Source organism: Trichogramma pretiosum, unplaced genomic scaffold (assembly GCF_000599845.2).
Source record: "Trichogramma pretiosum strain Unisexual culture from Peru unplaced genomic scaffold, Tpre_2.0 scaffold3, whole genome shotgun sequence".
Taxonomy (NCBI): domain Eukaryota; kingdom Metazoa; phylum Arthropoda; class Insecta; order Hymenoptera; family Trichogrammatidae; genus Trichogramma; species Trichogramma pretiosum.
The window spans coordinates 717939-739641 of NW_019641698.1; the positions used below are offsets into that span (position 1 = coordinate 717939).

The 21703-nt window shown below is 35.1% G+C and overlaps 6 protein-coding genes across 7 annotated transcripts in view; 3 read left to right on the forward strand and 3 right to left on the reverse strand.

Annotated features, from left to right (window-relative positions):
* Positions 1-4551, reverse strand: part of LOC106652943 (probable beta-hexosaminidase fdl) — a 51119-nt gene extending 46568 nt beyond the window's left edge. The window contains exon 1 of one of the 2 annotated variants that reach the window (XM_023462333.1): positions 3837-4551. The gene's annotated coding sequence lies outside the window, so the exon portion shown is untranslated. The remainder of the gene's footprint in view (positions 1-3836) is intronic. The other variant, XM_014372142.2, reaches the window with a different exon arrangement.
* A 2372-nt stretch (positions 4552-6923) lies between these two features.
* Positions 6924-10775, forward strand: LOC106652867. The gene is made up of 3 exons (XM_014372023.2): positions 6924-9900; positions 9971-10173; positions 10243-10775. The coding sequence occupies exons 1-3, from the start codon at positions 7286-7288 to the stop codon at positions 10638-10640; spliced, it is 3216 nt and encodes a 1071-aa protein (XP_014227509.1). The 5' UTR covers positions 6924-7285; the 3' UTR covers positions 10641-10775.
* Positions 10776-10925: 150 nt separating this feature from the next.
* LOC106652815 (programmed cell death protein 2-like) lies at positions 10926-12484 on the reverse strand. Its single transcript, XM_014371954.2, has 3 exons — positions 11845-12484; positions 11320-11737; positions 10926-11235 (listed from the first exon to the last, which is right to left on the reverse strand). Exons 1-3 carry the CDS (start codon positions 12215-12217, stop codon positions 10989-10991), a joined length of 1038 nt encoding a protein of 345 aa, XP_014227440.2. The 5' UTR covers positions 12218-12484; the 3' UTR covers positions 10926-10988.
* An 820-nt stretch (positions 12485-13304) lies between these two features.
* LOC106652835 (ribosomal RNA-processing protein 7 homolog A) lies at positions 13305-14748 on the reverse strand. The gene is made up of 4 exons (XM_014371980.2): positions 14588-14748; positions 13923-14306; positions 13555-13854; positions 13305-13482 (listed from the first exon to the last, which is right to left on the reverse strand). Exons 1-4 carry the CDS (start codon positions 14625-14627, stop codon positions 13397-13399), a joined length of 810 nt encoding a protein of 269 aa, XP_014227466.1. The 5' UTR covers positions 14628-14748; the 3' UTR covers positions 13305-13396.
* Positions 14749-14901: 153 nt separating this feature from the next.
* On the forward strand, positions 14902-16604 carry LOC106652836 (transmembrane protein 50A). Its single transcript, XM_014371981.2, has 4 exons — positions 14902-15240; positions 15673-15779; positions 15854-16014; positions 16113-16604. The coding sequence occupies exons 1-4, from the start codon at positions 15139-15141 to the stop codon at positions 16217-16219; spliced, it is 477 nt and encodes a 158-aa protein (XP_014227467.1). The 5' UTR covers positions 14902-15138; the 3' UTR covers positions 16220-16604.
* A 405-nt stretch (positions 16605-17009) lies between these two features.
* LOC106652936 (zinc finger protein 90 homolog) lies at positions 17010-21643 on the forward strand. Its single transcript, XM_014372119.2, has 5 exons — positions 17010-17226; positions 18337-18544; positions 18631-18894; positions 18982-19488; positions 19557-21643. The coding sequence occupies exons 2-5, from the start codon at positions 18368-18370 to the stop codon at positions 20121-20123; spliced, it is 1515 nt and encodes a 504-aa protein (XP_014227605.1). The 5' UTR covers positions 17010-17226; positions 18337-18367; the 3' UTR covers positions 20124-21643.
* The last annotated feature ends 60 nt before the right edge of the window (positions 21644-21703 follow it).

Consider the following 21703-nt stretch of genomic DNA (forward strand, 5'->3'; position numbering starts at 1 on the left):
GGGGGAATTCACTCGGCGAGAAAATATTATTACGTCGTTTGCCCGCCAGCCGCACACGAGTCCGTTCCTCCGTTCTTGATTTATTTTTTTTTTATTTTACTTCTCTCTCTTTTACATGGAGCGTTACATCGGTTGCACACGTGCCGTGTAAGTAAGCTTTGAAATTTTTACCACGTAAATGTGCCAATACGTGCACTAACACGCACGGACACACACACACACACACACACACATACTCACACGACGACGACGACGACGAGAGTTGAACGTGGGAGCCGAGAGAAAAAGAAAAGTGAAAGATACGTGCGGCTGCTGCTGCTGCTGCTCTTGCGCTTGATGGAATGTTACGCGAGCTGCGAGTGTGCGAGGCTCTCGAGAGAGTAAGAGAGAGAGAGAGAACGAGAATCTAATGGACGTGGGCGCTAAGTAGACGAGAGGAAAAAAACCTTCTTTTTTTTTTATCAACCCATCGACGACGAGCTTACTTAATTTAACACGATCAGCTTCACTTAATAAACTTTGTTTTTTTCACTGGATTGTACATTTTTTAAATTCCAACTTATTTTTCGTCTTGATAAAGGCAATGAGCTCGATTATTGCGCGTCATAAAGCTGGTAATTCTCGAGCGAAGACGACGTTGATTCCGTCGACGTAATCTATTCTATATACGTGTATGTGTGTGTGTAAAAATCCAAGCGCATTCAAATTATAAAGCCAGGCTCTGCTGCCGCGTATAGCTGCAGTATAAGTTTCGCGAGCGGCGCAATTATGCGGGCTTTAAAAAAAAAACTCGATCGCGGCGCGCGAGCTCCTTGAAAATTTAATCGATATATTACCCTCTCGTCGACGTTCGATTTTTAAAACAACAAGAACACGTACACACATACACACGTATACTACGGTAATATACGGAACGCGAGAACTTGGAGCAAGCCCGAGATATTATCGAGTGCAGCGGCAGCAGCAGCAGCAGCAGCACAAACTGCAGCTCGCGAACTGCAGCTCGAAGCGAGAGAGAGAGAGAGAAAAAAAATCGCCGATTATTATAGGCCTCGCGGAGAAGTATAATTCTCGATAATTTTGCGCCGAGTAACACACTGCACTACTAGAGAGACATGAGACTAGCCTTTGTCACTTGGAAAAAGCTAGTTTTTTCCAGGTTGTAACGCGCGATTAAACGCTTCAACGACGACACGATCGACGACGTAAAAATCTCTGCAAAGCTCGATATATTATCTAGGTGAGAGACGAAATGACTCGTATCGAACGATTATTTTTCTATTTCTTCCGAAAGGAAAATGCTGGACGCTCAATGAGAGGTATCAAGAGTTAAATAGAAAAAAAAACGTGTGCCCGTTCCAGGTCATGTAACTTTTGCGTGGAAAAATGCATCATGTTCTAGATAATATTCGCATGGAAGAAATATATATAAGGCGATTCGGGAGCAAAACAATGCAGATCACGGAGACGCGCTTTCACGGTCGAGCGCAGAAATTTTGACTTCTTCGCGAAATGGCATTTAAGTCCTATTTTTGTTTTTTCAATCGTGTGCCTGTGATACGATCAACCTCAACCAGCTAACGAATATAGATCTGTGACATGTTTGCTTGGAGTCTACAGATCAAAATTAGCGATGATTAGAAACACGTCTGTAGTATTTTTCCAAATGAATAGATTTCAATATAAATAAATAAATAAATAAAACAGCTTTGATGTTCCTATTGATACGCGCACGATCATTTTGAAAGTAATTAAATTTTGTATTCATCACCGCAGCACCTAATCCAGACCTGAGTTATCTACACACGCATCAAAATTATAGCCGAGTCGAGGAAAAATTCGAAAAATCGGATACTCGCATACGCAGCCCGCAGAGAGCCCGCATGTACACAACGGAGTCTCTCGGCTGGCCTCGGTTTAGGCGAAAGTGCAGCGAAGAGGGAAGAAGAAAAAGAAGAAAACGAACGGTACCTGCCTGACGCTCTGCGGCTGTGTAAAATACGTATACGAAGCAGCGCAGAGAAAACGGGATCGAGACTTTTTCTCTCCATTGTATAGATATATATGCATTATAGAGAGAGAGCTGCAGTTACCACACTGGTCTACATATTGCTCGTCCGCGCGCGAGAACCGGCTTCTTTTTTTTTTTTTGCAATCGGACAGATGCGATTTCCGCGTAAAATATATAGACTAGGGGGGGGGGGGGCTGAATTATTATCGCCGATTTAATACCCAATCTCGAACGGAGTAGGTATTTCCGTTGTTAATACGTTGATATATAGCTTCGTCGTTAGGACGTCGTAATTGTTTTTTTCTTCTTTTTTTTTATAAACACTCGGTCGACGCCGAGTGACATGTCAGTCAGGCTAGCACACGCGAGGAGAGGTGCTTAACGACGCAAACACAAGGTAGGTGTATAAATATAAGTAAGTATAATAAAAGTAAGCGAGCAAACCTCGCGTATGTGCTTGTACACACAATTATGCTATTGAGCTTGTACCGTTATCTAAGTCGCGCGCGGCTATTTAAAATAATTACGCGTGCGGCACGACTCGTGTACATTTTAAATACATATATAAAAATGCACCTCGAGAAATGCGCGCGTATTCGTATTCGTCGACCGAAACGTAATAATAATATTTCTTACTAGTTCTTGCTTTTTTCTCTCTCGTACTATACTATATCTCGACAAACGCAACGCACATCTCGTACAGGTGTACCGCTGTAAGGTTTCGAGTTTCTACCATTTCCAAGTAAACGAGCGCAGACGACTACTGCCATAATATATACGAGCTACGGGTGGGCTTCCCAATCAAAATATCGTAGTCGTCGTCGCATTGCGCAATTATTTAGAATTGTGCACGCCGTGGCGGCGGCGGCGGCGGCGTAATTGCTTCCATACGCATCTGCGTCGAATAATTATTCAATTAAACGGATAACTAAAAAATACAACGCGACGTTACATTTAATTGGGCTTGCTGCTATTGCTGCCTATATACATATGCATATGAGATGTGTTGTAATATATTGGATAATGGTACACATGTATATCGACGAGGCGCCCCGGCGCAACTACGACGACTACGACACGCGTTGTCACATCACAAGTTTCGATCGATCTATTTGTGTATCCTGCACGGAGCATATTATATATATCTACTAGAGTCTCGTGTACTGCACGGGCCGGCCGCGCACGACGACACGGCATACATACATAGCACAAGAGAGAGAGCTTAAATGTCTATGAAAGGTCGAAGACCCCCGTGCCGCTTGATGATACATCTCGAGTGGGTTTCGAGAGAGAGGCAGTTTTCCCAAAATAAACAACCATACGATGTACGTTTTATCAAATCGTAAGCTAAGCTCTCTGTGCGTACAGCTTATATTTTAAAAAAGTTATTATTGAGCAATCGAGGGGATGACTGCTTTCGCTGCTGGCAGATGCGAAAATAAGATAATAAACAAACCGAACGTCATTTGGAGCGTAAAAATCAATGTTTTCGACTTAATGATCTTTGCGCAGCAGCGGCGTCAGCAGCAACATTTACCCAATAAAATAATTTCGACGTCAACGTGACAACTCACTTTTCGCGTGAAGCAACGATAATCGTTGAGGAAAAAAAAACAATTTAACGACAATGACAACACGACGAAGGTTCGGGAGATTTCCTTACGGATGAAACACGGTCGACGTGTGTCGAGATGCAAACGAGGACAGCAGCGTGCGGGTGAAAGTTTTTTGAAACGTAAACGCGATAGTATTAGTATCAGTAGGTATTACATGCTGTATATACGTTATAAGAGAAAGAAAGAAAGAAAAAGCAAGCGAACCTAACCTTACTGCGGGTATACGGATAAAAACCGAGCGTCGTCCTGCTGCGTGACGGATGGATGCTGCGGATTTGCTTATGCTGCGGCTACGACGACGATCCCCACTGGCTTGTGGACTCCGAGTGTCAGTCGACACAGGTGTAATGCACCGCTGCTGCTGTCGACACACGCCGCGCACTCGTCTGTTTATATACACACTCGCGTAAACTTTGCAACTCGTGCTCCTTTTTTCATCGCTCGACAGCGAGGGTAAAAGATGTCTTGAAGAGAAAGCGACGCTTCGTATGCAAGAGATTCGCCTATATCGTCAACAATCCTTGACGTATTGTATATATGCGCTATATACACGGCGTTAAACACACGACGACGACGACGACGACGACGATTATTATCGGCGCGCGGCGCTTCTCTTTTGTCGGCGGCACACGACACAATAATATCGTGTCTCTCCTCTCTCTTTCAATATGTGTACACACGCACTTGCTGCTCGTTCGTAGCACTAATCACGACGACTTGTTAAAGCACATTCAGAAAAAAAAGCAGCACTACACACAATCGATGCCTTATCGGCAGACTGGCGCGTGTGTGTATTGTATGTAACTAGTGTGTACACAGTAGCTGCTGCTGCTGCCGCTGCTGCTCTCGGCACAGTCAGTCCGTTCGCGACTGCCGTACGGTAGTCGACTGCAAGAAGCGTGCCAGTGTACCAACTACGTATATATAGATCTGTTTTGCCTCTCTCTCTCTCTCTCTCGCAATCTCGACGTGTATAGATATATATGTCTACTAACGTCGCGCACGCCTATATATATACCTGCCGCTGCTGCTGGGGCGCCGCCGTCGAACCGAGAACCGAAGAAGACAGTTTTCTTTTTTGTCGAGTGCGACTTCTTTTTTCTTCGTGTATATATAAGACAGTCGCAGATGCCTATATATGTAAAAGAGTCCGCTTCGAGGCCCCCAACTTGTATAATAGGCGTATATATACTGTTATATTAGCCCGTATTATGGTCCGCTCTCTAATGCACCGGCGCTCTCATGCACTGCTCATTATAATGCACGCACGTGCTGCCGCACTTCTTATATGTATATCGCAGTCGTGCTAATTTGGCGCTCTCGATGCTTATATTATTTATACATGAATGTACGGGTGCAGTGTAATGCAGTCGGCCTCGCGAATCGTACATCGATGCATTTACATTATCTCGCTATATTACAATGCACTCGAATCATCTGGAGAAAATTGAAAATAGGTATATCGACGTGAATTTCATTCGCGTGATTATATTAGCGAAACGATCGTCTCCAGTCGATTGATTTATATTCTCTTTAAATCACTGCGAGGTGACAATTTGCACGAGCCAGACTGCACGAGACGTTGGTACTATACGCAAAGACCGATCGCCGCGACGGCCCGAGGGTAACTAGAGTTTATAATGTGCACCGCTGCGGCGTAGACGCCGCGCCGCGTAAACTCGCACACACACACACACATACACAGTATCAGCGACTCCTTTTTCGACAGCGCGGCTTCTCTCGTTCCAATGCACAATATACTTATATTGCAAAACGTGCCTCTCTCACCCGAGAACGCGTACATATATTTCGCAGCACGCGGAAGCTTCTTCTACTCCCACCCTGTCGACTCTCTGAACTCTCTCTGCTGTTGCTGTATGCTGTATGCCATCTATTAAATCTTATTTCGATCTTTTCTGCATACAGGCACGAATTTCCATACGTATATCCCCTTCTCGAGATGTCTATTTATAAATTTTTACGTCATCTACTTTTGTGTCCAGGTATATACTGCTCGACCGTAAAAAAATAAAAAAATAAAAAAAAAAAGTAAGAAAAAATAACGTGCAGTATAGTTTATGCAACAAGTGACTAGCCGGTTTTCAAATTTTTATTACATTTTTCGCGCAGCGCGTGTCGCAGAAGAATACCTGTAACTCGTATAGGCTTGACTTTGAAAACGGTCGAATGTTTTTTTCAAACTTTTTGATTTTCGATTGTATCGACTAATCCGTTGACGCGTATTTCTATTATTGTTTTCTAAAGGCGATCGTTGCAATCACTTTTGAAACTGATTATCAAAATTAATCTTCACATTTGTTTCATAATTGGAATTGGTATCTTAATTAGTTTTAAGCGCCGAGATAATACATTTTTCTAAATAAGACTGATGAACTCGCATTGATTATGTATTTTAGAAAACGTTTTGACCGCTTGGGCTTGTGCAGTTTCTATGGCATTGTTATTAGAATCTGATTTATAAGGCGTCGATAACTTGTGTAGATATTAGCTTTATATAAAGACTTCGTCGATAACTCGATCGAAGCCTCCAATTTGAAATATTTGATGGCTCCTAATTTCACATTAGAATTATATAATCGATGAATTGAAAAGGATTTATATATTGAAGCAATTTTATGATTGCCCAAGGAGGTAGATTTAGAATAGATGACTCAAAAAATCATGATCTATACCATGACAGATCTAATCGTCGGAGTTCGAATATAGCAAGTACCGTACCCCATCGCTTGCGGGAACAGTCCCAAGCGAAGTGACATCTAGTGTCAAGACACCATAACAGAGTATAAATTCCAAACTTAACATTTTATTTAAAAAAAAATCGCAGGTTCAAATTTCTAAATTTCCCCATTTCAATCATATAGGATATTTCTGAGCAATAATACTCGAGTTGAAAAAATTTGATAACTATACATTTACGTAATTTTTTTTTCGAGTGGCTCAAACGTGAACATTTTCAATTTCTAATACGTTTACCTGCATTTTTTCATTTTTTCTACATAAAATTTTATACCAAACGTTACATTCGTTCAAACGAATATTTGATGCAGTGATTACTTCTCGCGTTGAATAAAAGTCACCGATGACGCAATGACAGGTGTAAAAATCATTCGTGGATAAACTCATTCGAAAATTTTTTTTCTTCTTTATATTTCCTGCGGCCTTTATAAACAGCCACCGCCGCGAAGCCCCACATGAGAGTCCATGTGTCCGATGTGACGTCATCGCAGCAACACCGTCGTAACATATACATATGAGCATTGCAGCAATAACAATCACCTATCGCGCGTACAAGATACACTGCAGAAAATAATTTAAAGTCTCGTCGAGCAGTGATCATTACTCGTGTTACTCTTTTAATCGCGCGAGCACAGTCCGAGGCTTATCTTATCACTGAACGTATCGTTTATTACCTACTAGTTGAAATTGTATACACTGCAATTTACGTTTTTGATATTGGAACTGTGCCACGCCGTAAGAGTCTTCTGCAACTTCGAAACAGGTTATATTCTTATTGTGCTCCATATTTCGGCTGTGTCTACTTTCGGGTGTTATTAATTGACTCCATTTTTATCGCTATTCTTCCAAGACGAACTGATATTTTTCGTCAATTTAGAGGACAATAAAAAAAGCCGATAAAATGTTTCGAGTTCTTTTTGAAAATGGCATTGCTAAAGACGGCAAGGATTTGAAATGTCATTGGTGTCGGTATAATATTCCACAAAGTACTTATCAAGAAGCTGTGAAGCACACCGAAGAGCCAGTTCATAAAGAAAGAGCGGAGGCCTTCAGCTGGGACAAAATACCTCAAATTAAAGAAGTCAAACGACTTGTCTCACTAACAGAGGCTAATTATAAACATCTGATTCAAAATGGCATTACTTTCAAAATAAAATTGTACCACTGTATGATTTGCGAGTCAAAGCTTGGCCAAATGTTAAATAATCATTTGGAGAGCAAAAATCACCTACGACTTTATGATATAAAAAATTATGTCAATAAACCGTTTTCTAAAACAGATAGTCCAAAGGATAAGGAAAATAAATCAAGAATTATTGACACAAATAAAAAGCAACCACAACAAAATCCAAAAGGATTGATTACGACTGACAAAGATACTGCAACGGAGCCTGCAGCTGTATTTTGGATGCAACTGCGACACAATCAAATCAGATATAAACCCTCATTTAAACAATATTTATGTAGATGCTGTGACAGTACCATTGAAACAAGAAAAGAAGTTATTGCACACATGGATTCAGCAACACATAATGACCATTTAGAAACATTCAAAATTAATAAATTCAAAACTGGATCTGTTTTTAATAAGAAAGATAACTATTACTTTTGCATGGACTGTGATGCTATAATTGGTTTAAAACAAACATCAGTCAATTTTCATTGCTTGTCTCATATTTTTAAAGAAATCAATTTAAACCTTGACTTAATCAGGATCAAATCTTGTGAAAATAAAAATGAATTAACATGCTTATTGTGTGATTATGTAGTAGAAAACGATTTAGCTATGATAAAACATTTAGAATCTTATATTCATGAAGAGGAATTGGGATTTTTGACTTATACTGATAAACATATTAAATTAGAAAAAGATACCCAAGATAAAAATTATTTTTTAGAATTTTTGAAAACCAATTGTCCAGACATGAATATTAATATTCTGCAAAATTGTGACAAATTAAAATTACAAGAAGATGGGTATTTTAATTATTATCCAGAAAACCATATAAGATTAGGTTCAAACATGAATACTTTGAAGACAAAATTTTCCATGTATAAATGTTTTCTTTGTTATAAACAATACAAAAGTTTTTTGGATCTTTTTAATCATTATTCATCTATAAATCATTTGAAGAAACTAAAAACTTTAATAGAATTTAAGAATAATGTAGACTTAAATAATGTTGAAATAATTGAAGATATGGTAAAAAACTTGGACTTGAATAAAACCAATGACAAAGCTACAAGAAAAAGTAGTAGAAGACAATACAAGAATTCCAGACAATTTAGACAACTTAAAAGTAGAGAGAGTTACAATTTAGATATTTCAGACTATGGACAAAGTTATATTTCTACTTTTATAGATGATGGAAACCAAAACATTTATAATATTGGTTGCAAGAACATGGGTGAGTTACAATTTGGTGCCTCTTTAACTTTTTCTTTAAATAATGCCAGGTTCTGTATTCCATGCACAAAAAAATTTCCTGATGATATATCATACCTGTATGAACATTTGCAGTTGGAAGAGCATACTTCTAAGTTACATGATATTCTAGAAGAAGAAAAAGAATTTAAAGACAATCTTAATGAACAGCAAGAAAAATTTAGCTTTTTAGATCTTGCCAAGTCATGTATCATTAAAGATTTTGAATCAGAAGACCATGTCAAATGTTTGGCTTGTAAAACTAGTATTTTAAATTCAGCCTGCCTTATTGAAGATCATATGAAGTTAAAAACTCATAATTCAAAAATAAAGTCTTGGAAAGAAGAAATTGAGTTGATATGGGAAAGGTTTGAACTCAATGCACAAGATTCTTGGTACCATGTTGATAGGTTTTACTGCTCTTTGTGCAATTTTGTTTGTGAAAGAGAAATAAAAATTGCAAAACATTTGGAGCAATCAGAGCACATTGATAATGCCAGACAATCAGATGCTGAAAATAAGATGAATGTTTGTTATGCATGCTCAACATGTTGGTATGGTTTATCAGATTATACTGAACATTATAAAACTAAGTTTCATACGCTTAATTTGAAAAAGCATGGATCCATTCTTCCAAAAATGTGGAAGACTGCTGAAAATTTATTAAGTTGTATGGATAAACATATTACAGACTTACTTAAAGAGTCAAATAAAGTCAAGTATACACAAAAAAAAGAAGAAAAACAATTGATAGAATGTCTTGAAGACACTGTGAGACCAGTATATCCATTAGTCAAGGCATATGGATTTGGATCAAGAAGGTCTGATTTGGGTTTGATGAATAGTGACGTAGATGTATATTTAGATTGTGAAAATAGTTATAGTGAAATTGGGACACAAGATGCCAGTAAAAAGTACATCAAAGCTATAAAAAATAATTTTATGATAATTCGAAGAGACACTTGGAAAGTCGATAAAATTTTAACGCAAGCTAGGGTACCTATTCTAAAACTTCTACATAGGAGAACGCATTTAAAATGTGATGTATCTTTTATGAGTGGATTAGGAGTTGAAAAATCTAATTTGATAAGGTATTTTTGATATTTTAAGTAATATATTGATTATATTATTAAAAAAATAATAAATTTTTATTTATTACAGGAATTACGTTGTTTCTCTCCAACAATGTAGAGAACTGATTTTGTTTTTAAAAAAATGGTTTCTTGTATTTGGTTTATATGGAACCCAACTTATAAATGCTTATGCTATAACTTGGTTTACCATATTTTATTTGCAAAACAAGGGAATATTTCCCAGTGTTCATGAACTATTAAAATTGAAAAATGAATCAAATTTTATTGATGGTATTTTTTTTTAATATTCATTCAAATTTTTTATATTGAAACTTTATTAATTATAAAAAAATATTTCAGGTTGGAACTGTGGATTTTATGAACCTATTCCTGTAAAATCAACTAATCTTACTGTCAAAGATCTGTTACAAGGATTTTTTCAATTTTATGCCAAGTTTGATTTTCACACAAAAGTGGTTTGTCCATATCTCGGCAAAGTCTTAGAAAGAAAAAACTTTGTTGATATTACTGATCTTCCTGAAGAAATGGCACTATATAAATTGCGATTACAAACAGAGGAATTAGAATTATTTAGATTTGATTCCCCAATGTGTATTCAGGATCCTATTGATCTTTCACAAAATATCACGAAGCAAGTGACAAAACTAGACTTGAGATGTTTCAGGAACTACTGCTTTGAAAGTTATCAAAAATTGGTTAGAATTGATAATAATCTAAAAATGAGCATGAAAGAGTGAATAATTTATAATTTAATACAGCAATAAGAATTTGCCAAAATATGTTAATACAAGATTTTATATTCTAATGCAAATACTGTATACAAATTTTTGAATCAAAGAGATATCTATTCCATAGAAAAATTAACATATCAACTGATGTGGTATCATTTTATTATGATAATGGAAAATGACTATGAACTTTGAAATGAAAATAAATTTATTAAATTGTATATGTCTATTATTATCTTATGTTTACAATTATTCATTATTTTACACTCAAATATTCAACATTGAATATTTTAATATTTTAAATTATAAATTAATTTAAATTTTTTAAATCTTTGATTTGATGGATTAGTATTCTTATCATTCTTGTTTCCATGCAAATTCAGGCACATAATCTGCAATTGGTTCACATGAATTTTTACATGTGTAAATTGCTATTGTACCCCAGTGTATACAGTCTGTAGAACTATCTATTTTCAGAGTAGTTAATAGTTGTGGCATTATCTGAAATTCAAATTGCCTTGAACTGTTGCAATTTTCACAATTTGGAATTTCAGAAGGTTGATCACTTGATGAAACAAACAATGGTTGTCCTCCTAAATTATACCTTTTACACAAAAAATAAACAAATATAAATAATTCTATTATTGGATTAATTCACACATATTCGGGAAAAATTAAATAATTTTACCTTATGACTTGATCAGGTGCATTTTGAATCCTCTTTTTAAATTTCAATAACGTCTTGTCAACTTCACCATTTGCCATTTTAAGTAGATCTTCATCTACATTTTCTTCAGACTGTAATGAAACTTGTCCATTTATTTTAAGTTCTTCAATTTTTTTCAATTCTCCAGCTACATCAACGTCAGCATCACTTTTTTCAGAATATACTTCTTCTTCCATGTCAAGTTCAAACTCAGGAAATAGAAATTGATTTTTTTCAAGACTAAGTTCTTTTGCTTCGGTACCACAACTAGCTTTATGTCCATTTTTCCAATGCGATACTTGATGAAGTTGACTGCAGTACTTGACTTTTTTACATTTTGAACATTTATATGGAGCAGCAATTCCGCACACAAAACAAATGTCAACCAAATTCTCTATACCTATAAAAAATGAAAATGATGAGAAATTCATGTTCAAATCCATTTAAGAGATAATTTTAGAATAGTTAATAAATTATAATTGATAAAAAAAATGAGTTTTAACTTACGCAAATCAGTTCGCCAATTGCATTCTTCCACTGGTGGTATTGCAGGATAAAACTCATTCACTCGCTCCAACTGTGATCTAAATATTTTCAAGTTTCCATTGGAATTTTCTTTGCAGCATGAAGAATTTTTACAGATGAATACAAAAATAGTTCTATGGAAAGCTTTCTCAGTTTTTTCATAAGGTGCGTATATTTGACACAAGAAAACAGTAGGTTCTTTACAGTAATCGCATGCAAGTTTTTCGGAATTCGGTATGTTTTTTAAGCTTAACCATGCTGGTTTACCACCCACTTTACTGGGAAAAAATCTACTTTCTAATAGCCAAGGATCTTCGCACTCCACGGCAAATCCAAGATCAACAAAATCAGTCATTTTTTGAATAAGTAGAGAATCAACTTCTATCTCGCTGGTAGTGAACCGCTAACCTAGATTAGATTAATGGATAGATGCCGAAAGTATTTTATAAAAGTTTTTTGAGATATTGATAAATTGATGAATTAATCTGACAAGATCGATGTAACAAAATTGAGACTGGAGGGTATCAAAAATTTAGAAATTCACGAATGCCACAAAAATGCGCTAGCTCTCAAGTAAGAACAATCACAGCTTAGGCACATGGGCGGCTTTTATTTTGGCGTGGAGCAGACAGCACAGCAGACTTGACTGAGCAGTGAGCATGAGAGTCGCGCAGTGAAAGCGGAGGGGGCTCGTTGAGGGGGCTACTTTTTGAATGTATTTTATTTTATCGTTAAGATTCAAAATAATTAGCAGCAATAATTAAAAGTTTAATATAATTTTAACCTTTTATTATGTATTATGCAACGATTGAAATCTCGCAAATTGTCAGATTTTCAATTCTAGGTATTAGCATAGAAGTTGAAAGCACGTCAGTTGTATAAATTTACACAAAAAAAGTTTGTTGATCGACTGAAGAAAGTCGCCAATTGTTTGGCTAATGTTTTCAGCTTTTATTTATTGCATTAAAAATACTTTTCAGACTACGATAAGTCTGAAGCGTGGCCTGCCTATTTGACGAATTTCGAGTTTAAAATACATGTTCATAACAGACACTGACAAATGAGGAATGTTAAAAATATCAGTTTTCGTGTTTTTTTTTTCGTTTAAATTTGACAATAATGCAATAAAATCTTAGGGCATTAAGAGCTGAGAAAGTGATACATTATTAACATAGATTATGAACAAAGAGGTTTATCTGCTACAAATCGGGGGCAAAGAATTAAAAGAAGAAAAAAACTTGAGACTAACTCAACTTTGAAAATGTTCTTCAATATGGTAGTATTATTCGTTTATTGAATGGATGGAAACAATGTTAAAAGTATCTAAATTATTGATCTTTCATAGGATGACCTAGCTTAATGATAAACATCAATATCTATTTTTAAAAGAAATAAACGTTGTAGGCCCAAGAGTTTCTTAAAAATAAGATGTATTTAAAATCTGCTCATTTTGTACAAAAACTTAAGTCTACAAAAAACTCATTACGATGTATTTACATTTTCATGACAAGAATTTTTATGAAATAATTTTACTTTAGAAAACTTTGAATTTTCTAGTTGATTTCATAAGTTCTATCTTTTTCTTATCCAATTCGAATTTTTTCTTCAATTCTTCTAATTCTGAAATAAAAAAGATAGAGTTAGTCAGTGAACATTTTAAAGATGAAAGAAAATGATTGCTTTAATATTTACCTAATTTTTTTCGTTGCCTAATTTCACCTCGATAAAAGTTAACTAGTGTCTTTTGTATTTTTTTCTTCTCCTCATTCTTGTGTATTTTCTCAATTACAGATGCTTTTCTAGGTACACCAGATTTTCCTCTTTTCTTTGTACTAGTGACAGTAACCCACCCATCTGCATCTGGTTCTTCTGCAGCTTTTTCTGCCTCTGCTTCCATCGTCACAGTTTTATCGTATGCTTTCAGGTAAGCAGTCACTCTTTCTTTCAGCACTTGCTGGTGTGGTATTTGCGAGTTGTAATTCTTTATGTATTCTGTAAATATATGATAAAATAATTTTTGATTCTATAATATAAAACCAAAAGAGTTTTTTATTACTCACTTTTCAAGCCTACCAGCATTGGACATTTATCTGTACTCATAGTAAGTACAGAGCTCTTATCAAGTTGTACAGCTTTGTCCAAGGATTGTGAATTTTTGAATACCACATAAGCAGTTTTAAATCCTCTGATTGCCTTTTCCTTCATTTGTAAGTCACTAGCTTGTACAGTTGGGCTGTCTTTATTTTGTTGAAAATAAACGGCCTCCACCGGACCACAAAGTTCTTCAAAAGCACGTTGCAACGACAACATTGTGGCATAAGGTGGAACATCCAACACAAATAGAGTTCTTCCTTTAGGGTGTTCCTGTTCATGATTCCTGACAGAATGTTTCTTTATCCGTATATGATCCAAGTCTGAGTTTTTGTCAAATCGACATCCAACCACTGAAAATAAATCATTCAATTTGTTTTGAGCATCATAACCTTGAGGGAAATATTCAAGAATGAGTGAAAGTATTTTTCAACGCGTTTTTCAGAACTTTTACTGTACACTTCTATGTAAAAACATATTTGAAGAAAAACATTTTGATAGAGAAATTTCGAGCACTTCCTTTTATCTAAAAATATTTTGCAGCAATCCCGGAGCACGTGTTATTTTCGAAGAACGTTTACTTTCAATGAACTTGATAGAATAAAATACATGGGCAAAAAAAGTTATATCGTACCAGTATACTCAGCGTCTTCACCAGCCTTTTTTTTCGTCATTGTTGTTTTATTTATCTTTTACTTTTTAAATATCGATGTTCACTGACAGAGTACACAACCAATACACTAATGTCGTCGGCTTGGAAAAGATGAAAACGTACTGGAGGTTGGATAGCACATGGCCTGCGTATGAAGTCACGACGTGGTCGTGAGTTTCGTACTTTCGTCAGAGTTACGAGTGTAAAAGTCGGCGCAAGTGCGTTTAAACGCCGCACGATCGCATTATTGTAAATTGATACTGCAGTTTGCCGCAGACGCACAAAACAGGGTCGACAGTCTCTACTGTCGCGATTCATTATCAACGAGTTGTCTTTAGTTCTCGGTTTCTCAGCAACGCAAGACGTCAAATCACCTGAAGCTTCGCGGACTGTCAGTTGTATAAGGCATATATATTTACTTTGTACTTGTTGACAAAAAAATTCAAGCTGCGTATCAAGTTCGGTCGGAGATTAGACCCCTTGCAATCGTCCACATCTCGTCGTCGTTCGAATAAAAAAAAGCTTTAATCATCATGGCTTCGTGTTTTGAAAATTTTCAAATGCCTACGTGTGTGTGGTTTTCCGAGAACGGAGAAAAGAAAAATGCATTGGTTGCGATGCTCGCTGGAACACTGGTAAGCCCTCGGTAGATGACTGTTTCGAGTGCATTTATATGATTTTCGATCTTCTTTTTTTTTTTTTTTTTGAAGCAAAGTAAAGTAACGAACACAAGGTTTCGAGCTTCAGTAGTAACTTCACTGTAACACTTGAATAGTCACCTGCCATTGTTACTTTCAGGGCAAATTAAAGCAAATGAAATTAACCTACAACATTATGAAATCTTAGTTAATTGTGCTTTAAATTTTGCTGATTGATGATGAATTTACATGACTAAAATTAAAGAATGTTCAAGCGTACATTATATATTCAAAATGCCCACAAAAAGTTTATGAATTCTTTTCTGCATAAATTGCAACCCTTTTTAGTCATAAAAATATGTTCATTTTTGCTTGATTAGTTTTGCAAAAGAACCAAAATATTAATTTTCTACTGTTTCTGAATTTCAGTTTTTTTTGGGATGGTGGTTCATGATTGATGCACATGCAAAATATCCATCTGAAATGTCAAGCGCATATCACGTTTGTGGAATTTTGGGTACAATATCACTCCTCATGTATGTAACAGTTTGAAAAACCAAATTTTTATGAAAATTCAAGGATCATTTTACTCAACAATTTATTATTACAGGGTGAACTCAGTTTCAAATGCTCAAATTAGAGGAGACAGTTTCAATGGAGGTTGCTTAGGATCCACTGGAGCCAGAGGATGGCTGTTCATTGGATTAGTGTTAGGATTCGCTGCTGTTATTGCAGCTTGTTGGATTCTTTTTGCTGACTTCATTGCATCAAGTATGTAAACACAATGCACTTTCAAAAAATACAATTTAAACTTATATTGCAGTGTCAATGATAGGATTTAATTGATTGTAATCATTATCTTTTTTTAGCTGAGAAACATTCATGGCCCGGAATTGGTTTGTTTTTACAAAATGTTTTCATCTTTTTTGGATCTCTCGTTTACAAGTTTGGTCGCTCAGAAGACAACTGGGCTTAAAAAATTGTTTTGACTCAATTTTTTTATTGTTTCAAAATAATATATAAGAACATGTATATAATAGTATTTGTTATTAAGAATGTAAGATTTTGAGAATTTTTTACAAGATTGAACCAACTTACAGTTCAGTATATGAAACCTATACATTTCTTGGAGCATAAGAATTTATACAAAAATCATCTTCAATGACTATCATTGTAATTTTTATGTCAATGTTAAGAGCAGGATGTAAGCCTGCATTTACTTTTATTCACTATCTACTGTATCTGTGTAGTTTGTAAGTGATATAGTGTTTAAATAATGCTAAGATATATCAACATTGTAAAATACACTTTCAATCAAACTGAAATGTCAGTAAGTCAATAAAGATTTAAAAACAACAAAATTCATCTTAATTTTGTTAAAAAAATTTTTCATTTTTTAACATTAATGGCGCAAGTAATAATTTTGTAAACTAATTTCCTTACAACTGCCACAGCGTTACTAAAAAATTAAATCGCAAAAACGCCACTGCAAGCAAGGGATGAAAAAGCAAGCCGCATAATACGAAGTCGAAAAAAGCCTATCGACACGATGCTGTGCTTGTATTATAGCACAACTCCAATGGACATTAAAATTTGCAGATGCGTCGCCGGTCACTGACGCAGCATCTTTTTGCGAATCTCTGCGCCCTTTGTATATGCTTTATTCCGATATATATTTTTGCGCGCAGTTCCCTCTTCTCTCTGCTTCTCTCTCTCGGGCATCATCATCGGGCATGCCGCGCTATCTCGCTCTCTGTTTTACGCGGCGGGCGCTGATTTTATATATAGGTATATGAAACTTACCCATCTAGCACGGAGTACTGCTCCGAAACTGTACTATATATAAGGTATGTAAGGATATTATACCTATATACATCGGGCAGCGCAAGCCTAGCAAGAGCAATTTTCGCAGTCGGCAGTATTAGTACACGCCGCCACCAACGCTGCATGGGGGACGCTCATACATTATAAACAACGCGCAAGGTAGGCCTCTCGCTCAATTTTGCACCCGTTATTAAAATTGAAACAAAAATAACGCCCGAATAACTCGAGGCTGCTGCTGCTGCTTCTTGTATAAATTACGACAAAGTGCACAGGATGAAGTATTCGGCATTATCCGATCTGCGTTATCCTTGCAAAGGATCGTGTAGCCCCGTGTGTGTATACACTTGCGTGTGCCGTGCAATCGCCACCTGCGACTCTCGCTAATGTGCTCCGAAACCCGTCTCTCTCGCTCTCAGCCGGAATCCTATACGTTGCAAATCCGAGTTTATGTTAGTTTTTTTTTTTATCTACAACTCGCTCGCGATTCCTGCAGTGATTTCCGCGGGGCTGTATATATGCAAGTACCACTGCCGGCGGAGCGCCGATGTAAACGCAAAAACAACGAAAATCAAACTCCGAGTGTCGGGGGACACCGTGTGTGCGCAGTAGTAGTAGTAGTAGTAGTAGTGTTGCATTGCCGAATTCACATTGATTACCGAATGGCGTTTTATGCAAAGCTTTTGGCACCGTTGTGTATACGCCGGGGTCGCGTTTAAGGTTATATAGCACCGACACAGCGAGAATCTCGAGATTTATTTTCGTACCCTTGCCAATTTATACCCTGTCCGACTGCCTGTTGTGCTGCAGTAGTAGTGTATTAACATTTGCCAAAGTGCACGAGCACTGTCGCTTCGTTGCACGCGTTATAGGTGAGAAAAGAGTGCGGATTATGATAGTGTTTTTGAAAGTTGCGAATTATCGATGCAGATGCGGCGATGCGCACGTACACAATCCCTTCGCATGCAATTAATTGACTCGCACCTATCGTGCATCTTTGTTATGAATGCTTTTATATCCTTTAATTTTATTTCGGCTACATTATCAATTTATCGAGCCGTAATCGTTGATATTTTTATTTTAAAAATCAAAACGTTACTTTCTTCTTTCAAATTTTGCAGCCACTTTGAAAATTTTAATTGCACGCGCAATAATTCGTAAATCAAGTCATTTTTTCTAACCTTGGCCTCAACTTAATATTATTCCTTTATTTTATTACAAATATTTATTATTTAATTAAAGTTTGTGTGAAATAATTTTTTTTTCTTTCAGACTCATTAGTGCCAAGTTGAATTTGACCAAAATGAATTTTTCTGAGCATAACAATGCTCAGAGTTCACTGCCTCAGTTTTCTGAGATTTCTATTCGCCCTAGTGTAACAACTTCTAATTTTGCTTCGAATGATAACCATCATTTGCATAGCACACAAGATATAATTTATACCACTGCTGCAGATTCTAACAACGTTAAGCAAGCAATTGTATGTACTTATATTTAATTGCATTAATTTTACTAATTTTCAATACTGTATTGAATTTTATTAACTGTACCTGCTTGACATTTCAGATTAATTCTCATAACAAATATTCCACTAATACGATATTAAATTGGGCCGATACCAATGCTCTGGTCCAAATTTGTGAAAAACAAGGCTTGCAGGCACTAAACATTCCCACTTACACTCAAAATAATGCAACATTAAATGTTCAATCTCATAACTTGCCTATGAGAATCATCCCAAATGTTTATATTCAGCAAGCAACTGAAAGTGCTATCGATAAAGATGATGGTAATAATATAAAAGTGGAAAGTGATGATATTGATAACCAGGTACTTATTATAAATTAAAACTTTTATACTCCTTTTTACTGCATTTACAATATTATTTATTTATTCTTAATAATAATTTTATAACAGCAAAATTTGTTAATGGCTGAGTATATACAAAGGGTACAATCTTCTATACCAATAACTCTACAACAATTAATTAAAATTCAGTCAGAGCATGTAAAAAAAGAGAAAGCAGATGAACATAAGAATGATCAAATACAAAATAATATTTTGAACATTCCCTCAGTTTATAAAAATGCACAGATACAGAATGATGGTCAATTCTTGAGCACTGATCACCCACTTCTAACATTAACTCAAAATGATGTAAATGTTCATGTTGAAAATCAAGCAGAAGCTTCTTCAAGTCAAACACAAATTCAAAATCATTTACAGTCTCAAACTCAAAATTCTAATAAAACAGAACAAAATGAAGCCCCTAAACCTGAAAAAAAAATTAAATTCAGAGCAAAGACTGGAGAAATAAAAGTAACAACAGCCATCGATGGATCTACATTATATTGTTGTCCAGAGTGTAATCTAGCTTTTTCTGATAAGACTGAAATTGAACAACATTTACAAGTTCATGTTCAGGTATATATTTTGATCTTTGGTGTAAGTATTGTAATCATATTTACTATAATCTGACAAATTTTTTTTAGGAACGCAAGTATCAGTGTAAAGAATGTGGAGCAATGCTAAAACGTAAAGAGCACCTGGATCAGCACATGCGAGGCCATTCAGATGAACGTCCATTCAAATGTCCTGTTTGCACTAAAGCTTTTAAACGCAATGAGCATCTCACAAGGCACTACGTAATTCATTCAGGAGATAAAAACTTTACATGTAGTGTTTGCCAGAAAGCTTTTTCACGAAAAGATCATTTGAATAAACATGCTCAAACTCACCTTGGTATTAAAAAAACTAAAGCCAATAAAAAAGAAGTAACAAACACAGAAGTACCAGTTTCTGACGCAGGAAGCACAACCACAACAGCTATGCTTATTAGGCCAGATCTCAATAGTTTCTTCAAAGATAATGGTAGCATGAAGCAAGAAACTACTAATTTACTTCAGCACATTCAAAACTTGCATAAAGACACTAGCCTTCTTCACACGTTTTCTGCTTTCAAAGAACGTATGCTTCATGATGGAGCTGTGCTACAACAACCAGCTGTTAATATGAGTGAAATTTTGCCACAAAATACAAGGTATCTGATGCCATCTTAAAAGTTTCTATATTATTTTTTATTTACCTTTTATCTCTAAGTAAACGAGTGATTTTGTACAAGTGTAAGATTAGAAAAAAAAGTAAGACCTCAGCAATAACTGAAAATGGAGGTGGCTGTTTAGAAACTTTGTTTAATAAGCTTTAATAAGAATGTTTAGCTTAATAAAAATAACATTAAGTCTTATTTCGTAAGGATTGATATCAGAATATCAATTTGAGGCACAAAAAATGAACTATATTTTTGATGTACTTGTCTCAAACAAATAACATTTTAAATATTTTTATAATATTTGTATACATTATTTTTAAGTTGATATAACTTAATTAAGTTGCATAGAAAATTAAATCTTCATTTCGCCAAGTCTTTGTTATCAAGGTTGTAATTTTTTTTCGTTTAAACTAATTTTTATAGAATTTTTTACGTGTACTATAAGAAACTAAAATATACTCAAAATTGATTAATTATAACGATTAAATGATGGAATATTTTTAAAATTCATGCATATTTTCAAAACAAAATAGTACGCGTAAAATTAGTATTATTTGACATGAATTTAAAAGGTACAAATAAAAAAAAAGAGATTGCATATTCTGTGATCTATTTCAATTTTAGATAAGAATACTTAGTTAGTACGAGTAACAGGATGTATTTGACGACGTTATAGTCGGGATTTCCTTAATGAACCAGTCACACAAATAGTAAATAATATGTAACGTCAGAAAACGACTCATACTTTAAAATCTCCGTACTAAATTGTAAGAACCCTAAGAGATTAAATATATTTTAAATAACTGAAAATTACATGACTGTAAACGAATTGTGAAAAATTTGTATTGATCTGCATTCAATTCGAAAATTGAATAGCTAATCAGCGAATTTTGTGAGAGTTTCAAGTTGACTTTTGCATAATTGAATTACTCTAAAGTAATTATGCAAAGACAAGCTCGTGTATTAAAATCATGTGAAGTATCGTACCAATACTTTTTATGAATTCTTATTGATTCATAAAATAGATTTTTGAGTACTATTATGTGTAAAATTTAGTTCTCATTTTGTTTAATATATCCAATCTATTTGATCCATGACAGTTCGATTTTCGTATGTAAATAAAAAAAACGAATAATTTATTTTTTAAGAATCTGCTACCTTAAGTCAATAAATCAAATTTTAACGGAAATTTAATGAAAAAATATAATTTGATCTTTGTAATAACTCGAGTATTTGTACAATGTAATTGAGATCATGTCACGTGATAGATATTTTAAAATTCTACATGATCTTAAGCATCAGTTATAAACTAAAGTTCCGTCTTTAATTATAAGCAATTTATACTTGGTATAATGTGGTACTCGTTGATTTTAACTTTTAATTTTGATCTCTGAAAAGATTATTCATAATCATTTGATATTTGTAATAAAAACTAGGTAATGAAGTAAGTTATAGATTTATATTTATTATACAATGTAAAAATGAACTTTGTATTGAAAATATAAATTGAGAATGTATTTTCATCAAATATTAATCGCCATTTTATTCTTAACCTTAAGTTCAGAAGAGATTCATATAATATAACGCTAT